Source organism: Oryza brachyantha, chromosome 12 (assembly GCF_000231095.2).
Source record: "Oryza brachyantha chromosome 12, ObraRS2, whole genome shotgun sequence".
Lineage (NCBI taxonomy): Eukaryota > Viridiplantae > Streptophyta > Magnoliopsida > Poales > Poaceae > Oryza > Oryza brachyantha.
The window spans coordinates 1,023,387-1,029,963 of record NC_023174.2 but is presented as its reverse complement, the minus strand read 5'-3'; the positions used below and the strand labels follow the sequence as shown (position 1 = coordinate 1,029,963).

Sequence of the window (6,577 nt, the reverse complement as noted above, 5' to 3'; positions counted from 1 at the left end):
TTTTATACAGTCTCCAAAAGACTATATTTAATTGTTACATATTTAAACATAGAGTCGGGGGCTACACCTAATAGGTGCATCTTCGATGCACCTATTCCTTACTTCCATTCGGAGCCATCCACAGCCTCTACAATCATCACAGAGTACTCGGGATCACTCGGTAAGCACTCGGGGAGCGTCCGGGAAGCACTCGGACAACGTCAAGCATAATGTGTGAAGATACGGCTGATGATCAATAATCTACATGGATGATTTGCGCGGCTATGTACGACTCCGGGGGCTGCTGTGGAATACCTGTACTAGGGGTATCCGTAGACTACATGTATACATACAGTCGTAGGGGTACTGAATAGGAAGGAGATTATATATGTATGGTATCAACCAGAGTTTGGTTACGGTTGGATCGCATGCCGCCTACACCGAATCTGAGTTGTAACCGAATTAGGATAGATCTTAGTCTCATCAGATTAGGACTCTATCTGTAAACCCTATCCCCCACTATATAAGGGGATAGGGGCACCTCTCATGTGGAGGCCGGAGACAGACAACATATTCAGATCGGCTATCTTCTAGTTGATCTGCCCACAATCCAATACAGTCACCAAACAGGAGTAAGGTATTATCTCGCTAGTCGAGAGCCTGAACCTGGATAACCCTGTGTCTTCATCCTAACCATTGATCTTTACGCCTCGCTAGCCACCCCATATATATTGCCGACATCCAAATCGTTGACAATAAGTTAACGGAGTTGGATGGAAAAGTTAACGGCAGTGACACATAAGGTAGAAAAAATTAAGTGAATGGCATAGAGGGAAGTTCGATTTTTTGCATGGCATAGAAGGAACTGGGTCTAATTTCAGTGGCATACGGAGAATTCTCTCATAAATATTTGATGTTATTGACTTTTTGATACATGTTCGACCGTTCGTTTTATTCAATTTTTTCTCTAAAATATGTAAAGGTATATATATGCATAAAAGTATATTTAACAATAAATGAAATGATATAAAAATGATTAATAATTATGTAAATTTTTTGAATAAGATGAGTAATCAAACGTGTATTAAAAAGTCAACGACATCAAATATTTAGGAAGAGTATATTAGAAAAATAGAAATGCTAGAAAACGAAATACCGTTGAAATGATATATGCTGATGGCTAGTTAGCAAACCTAAGACACATGTTTATAAGACCTGATACATAGATATCAGACTTATCTTGCTGAGAACATAGATATCAGACTTATCTTGCTGAGAACATAGATATCAGACTTATCTTGCCGAGATATAAGACCTGATACAAACGAAATACAGTTCCGTAGTTTCCCTCTTTAAAAAAACCCAGTCATCATGCCAAGAGCCCAAGATTGAGGTTTGAGAGGGAAATCTAACCTATACTGATCTGCAGCCCACAAGGACAGGAGTGGGCCAGCTTCTTATGGGCCTACTAATGGCCCATTAATAAAGGTATGGGTCTACTGCATATGGGCCTAGTACGGCCCACGATCAGCCTGCTCTGGCTTTCGTCTTCCCCTTCCTCTCCTTTCCGTTCCCCAATCCATGGCTAGGGAAGAGTGAGAGAGATCCATCGATCCGCCTCTCTCCCTCCCACCATGCTCCGCCCATGACCCGGGCGGCTTCCCCATGCCGCCCCGCGCCCGCACCCTCCTCCTGCCGCTCGCGGCCGCCACGCTCCTCGTCGCCTCCACCATCTTCCTCTTCGCCGCCACCGGCGCGGGCTGGCGCCCCGCCGATACCGGCCTCCCGGTCCCCGCCGATTCCTTCTCCTCGGCCGTACTAGATACCGCGGATTCCAAAACAGGCAACTCCGCCAAAGAGCTCTCGTTCCTTGACGAGAATGGCGGCCCCGACGACCCCAGCTCCAGCTCGGCTGCTGCCGCGAGATGCGACCCGAGCCGCGCCGCCGTCAGGGTCTTCATGTACGACCTTCCGCCGGAGTTCCACTTCGGCCTCCTCGGCTGGGCTGATGGAGGCGCCGTGTGGCCGGATGTGAGGAGCGGCGCCGCCCCGCGCTACCCTGGTGGGCTCAACCAGCAGCACAGCGTCGAGTACTGGCTCACGCTCGACCTCCTGTCCTCATCGTCGCCGCCGTGCGGGGCCGCAGTCAGGGTCGCCGACTCCCGCGACGCCGACGTGGTCTTCGTGCCCTTCTTCGCCTTCCTCAGCTACAACCGCCACTCCAGGGCCGTGCCGCCGGAGAAGGTCAGCAGGGACAAGGCGCTGCAGGAGCAGCTGGTCAGGTACCTGATGGCACAGCCGGAGTGGAAGAGGTCAGGTGGCGCCGACCATGTCATTGTCGCGCACCACCCGAACAGTCTTCTCCATGCCCGGTCAGTGCTGTTCCCGGCGGTATTCGTGCTGTCTGACTTCGGGAGGTACCACCCCAGGGTAGCCAGCTTGGAGAAGGATGTCATTGCTCCTTACAAGCATATGGCTAAGACGTTTGTGAATGATTCTGCTGGGTTCGATGACCGAGCGACGCTGTTATACTTCCGGGGAGCAATTTACAGGAAGGAGGTAACAACAATTAACAACTGTGTTAACTAATTCAGCTGATCATACTCTCTGATGCATCAGGATAAGTTAGCATCAATAGTGATCTAGTGTTTAGTTTCTACACCTGCCTTAAACATTATATTATTATTACAGCTGTTATCTAAATTTGCAAAAACCTGTCTTTTATGCCAAGGAATGGCCTTGTAGCCAAATTAGACAAAACAAAATTTGACAACTGAATGTTTGTTCGTATTTAGTTGCTTATGCTTAGTTGTGTAGATAAGGTGTTTGTCTAGCTCAGTTTACCCCCTTCATGATACCCTTGTGTATGTTGTTTTATCACTTATCGGTTAAAGGGAAGTAACTGACTTGGCACATGCTGTGTCTACCCCTATCTTCCATTAAATGGAAGGCATGAAAGTATGCAACCCTCCTGCATATTCCTTCCAAATAAATAAAAGAATGTGTGGTTGAAATTTAAAATATGGTTGTTTAATATATGAGTTTAATGGGGTGTATATATTTGGGAGTTCTCTGTAACGCAAGTATCTGTCAAGGTAGACAAGTTGTTCCGTTTGTTCAAAGCTCAGTACTCATGATCCATTAATGCATTTCGACAATTCGACTAAGATACATTTTGACTGTACTATTATAGAACTCATGATCCATTTATGAGATTTGAGTATGACTAAAATATTAATCTCCAGATTCCAAAGTGAACAAATTAGATGTTCGACAATATGACTTGTCTAAATTTCTGTCATTTACATATCGATAGATGTTCCCTATTCAAGCCTGTGGTATTAAAAGGCACGTGTACCAGGCAATTCAGTCAAGAAATTTATGCCACAGAACAAATTTACTGTATCAAACTTAATTTGTGCTAGCTCGATGACGAAAAGCTAGTGTAGATGATGTCGACATTTAGGTTACTAGGATTAGCTGTATTATCTATATATTACGATCCATGGACTAATATACTGCACCATATTTGTCCAGGGAGGGAATATCCGGCAGGAGCTATATTATATGCTCAAAGATGAAAAAGATGTTTATTTTGCCTTTGGAAGCGTTCAGGACCATGGGGCCAGCAAAGCCAGTCAGGGAATGCACTCATCAAAGTTTTGCCTTAACATTGCAGGGGACACCCCTTCTTCCAATCGCCTGTTTGATGCTATAGTAAGTCATTGTGTCCCTGTTATCATCAGTGATGACATTGAGCTTCCTTATGAAGATGCATTGGACTACTCCAAATTTTCCATCTTTGTTCGCTCATCTGATGCTGTCAAAAAGGGTTACTTGATGAGACTGATTAGAGGAGTAAGCAAGAATCAATGGACAAAAATGTGGAAACGGCTGAAAGAAGTGGATAAACATTTTGAGTATCAGTTCCCATCTCAGAAGGATGATGCTGTCCAGATGATCTGGCAAGCATTGGCCAGAAAGGTGCCTTCCATCCGGCTGAAGGCACATAGGTCTAGAAGATTTTCGAGATATAATAGAGGTCGAAAATAAACAGGGAGAAGGTGCTAAGTCTAGAAGATTTTCTAGATCTGGCAGAGGAGAAAAGGAAAATGAACAAGAAGACAATGTATGCATGTCATCGAGGGCCTTGTTATCTAACTAGAATTTCCCTGACACATCAATTGCATGTCTCGTGTGGTTTCGTGAACATAATCGGATAGATTGGCAAGGATCAATGAGATGTAAAAAAGATTCAGGCTAATTGTTGTTTGCACCTTAGAAAGAAGATTCATAGCTTAGGTAGGCTGTCCAGCTGAGGTGTATACGGCCGGCAAAAGATTGTTGTTTTTGTAACATATGCTCTTAAAAGCATATCAATAGGTGGCAAAGTTCTTGATCTGAATATGATATTGGGAACTGCATCAGACTTGATCATATGTTGGTTAAGCTGTATTGTGTATTCAATCATTTTTGCATTTTGCTGTTGCTAAATGACGGGGCTTTGTGCATTCCATGTTGTAGGTATGATCTGCCTTGATCTCCATCATGTAGTTGATTGCTAGCCATGCCCACACGACTTGTGGCTCCAGCGGACTCGTCTTGTGTACAACATTCGGGAACAGGTCCTACCTGCTGTCGAACTAAAATAAGTTCAAAGAAAAATTCAAATTGAGTCATGGGCAAACTCAAGTCCGAACATCACTTGCATTCTTCATACAAATCTGATCAGCAACTAATACTGTATTACGACTTCAATCTAAGGAGCTGTCTGCATACACTAGATCGGTAGTCTGATCTGCAATATGCCGTTGGCAACATCAGAAAAATAAAAACCACAGACCAGTAGTTCATTGAATTGTTTTAACCTGGTAATCACTACCGTTTGATATGACCGGAAACAACATGGTTCAGAGTACACTAGGCAGAAGAGAAGAGGAAGCCAGACTACCAGACCTCTAATATCCAAACTTAAGCTCCCTAATCAACCTAAAACAAACGTATACAGGGACAAAGGACTGCACGCCTCAGAAACAAGAATACAAAATGTCAGTTTCAGGAGTGTAACAGGTTTCTTCCGCCTGACAATGTTTTCAGAAGGTGACCAGCTCCGGCTTCTACCTTCTTTAACTCATCCTTGCTTAAGCCTGTGCAGTTTTGCAAATTTGTACAAATGCCAAAGATCAAAACAAAGCCATGTTAACTACTTTTCAGATATACCATGGAAGGCCATCAGAATGATCAAATAAAGCCCACACATTCAATAAAAGAGTTGCAGAGATTTGTTACTGCAGCTTTTGTCTGAGTAGCTTCTAAACCCCACAAACTTTTGCAATGTTGAATGTCAAGAAAAGATGTTGAGCTGATCCCAAATAAAAGGCACAAGTAATGTCATGAGACCATCAAACCACATTGTGGAAGAAAATCAGGATAAAAATCTGAAAATCATGATTTTCAAAATCTTAGCTCTCCAAAGCCCAAACCAAGGAGAAATAGGTCCCAGAACACTCATTTGTTACCAAGTATGGCATAAATTTAATAGCATCTAGATTTCTAAACGACCCAAGGAATTTGATTGATTCACCATTCAAGGGAGTAAGGGACTGCTCAGTTCCTGAGGGGAACATCTTATATAGCTCTATTTGTTTCATAGAATTGAGTCTATTTTTGCAATTTTTTCGAGTTCTATATATCATCCCATTGAAGTAAAAGATTAAGCTATTAAGTTGATTGAAAGGATGCTATGCGAGGACAGCAGCGGAAACATTGAAATGTAGTGAAGTGATATTGTAATTTGGAAATACATAACATCAAATTTGAGATTTGAGTGATACTGTAGTTTGGAAATAATTAATAACGAAACCGTAGAATAGCTTGAAAACAAGATTTTCATAATAAATAAGCAAGAATTCTACAAACGCAAAGTGAGCTCAACAAAAAGAAAAATATTAACATATCCACATGTTCAATGTACAAGTTCAATTACAAACATTCGTATACCAAAGGCGTCTCTGCATCCACTATTGCCAAACAGCATATACAAAACCACTCCATGAAAAGAACAGCCGGACACAGGTCCAATATATAGCATTCACTAATACAAGAGTAAGTAATGAAATGAAAATCCATATACAAAAGAAAAAATCAACAAATCGTCAACAAAGCAATGGATAAAAAACGCAAATGTTAGTTTAGCATGCTGTTTGGGTGAGCCCGCGCGGCCATCATCGCACGCGCTCCGACCGCGAGCAGTCGTCATCGCTCACCGCCGGCAGCAACCACGGATACCAAGGCCGCCTCTTTCCCCCAACAAAGCGCGCCAACCTTCCTGCCAACCCTTGGAGGGCGGCGGTGGCGGCGCGGATGTCGGAGAGGCGACCCCGGCCGCCGCGGCGCCGCCGGACGGCTGGCTCAGATAAGATCAAGTAGTGTTCGTGAGGGTCGAAACCCTAGCTCGCCGCCTCCTCCCCCATGGCCTCTCTACCAACGAGAACACGCCCACTAGTTGGGCTCGTGAAAGGCCCAACTACTTCTAGCCCGGCCCATATAAACGTCCATGGCCCACATGTCATGGTCAGCTAAACCCTAATGGCCTCGC

General features: G+C 44.0%; 1 protein-coding gene across 1 annotated transcript; it reads left to right on the top strand.

The window, feature by feature from the left end:
• Positions 1–1,557: 1,557 nt before the first annotated feature.
• On the top strand, positions 1,558–4,380 carry LOC102708577 (probable arabinosyltransferase ARAD1). Its single transcript, XM_040529647.1, has 2 exons — positions 1,558–2,538; positions 3,517–4,380. Exons 1-2 carry the CDS (start codon positions 1,645–1,647, stop codon positions 4,030–4,032), a joined length of 1,410 nt encoding a protein of 469 aa, XP_040385581.1. The 5' UTR covers positions 1,558–1,644; the 3' UTR covers positions 4,033–4,380.
• Positions 4,381–6,577: the final 2,197 nt, after the last annotated feature.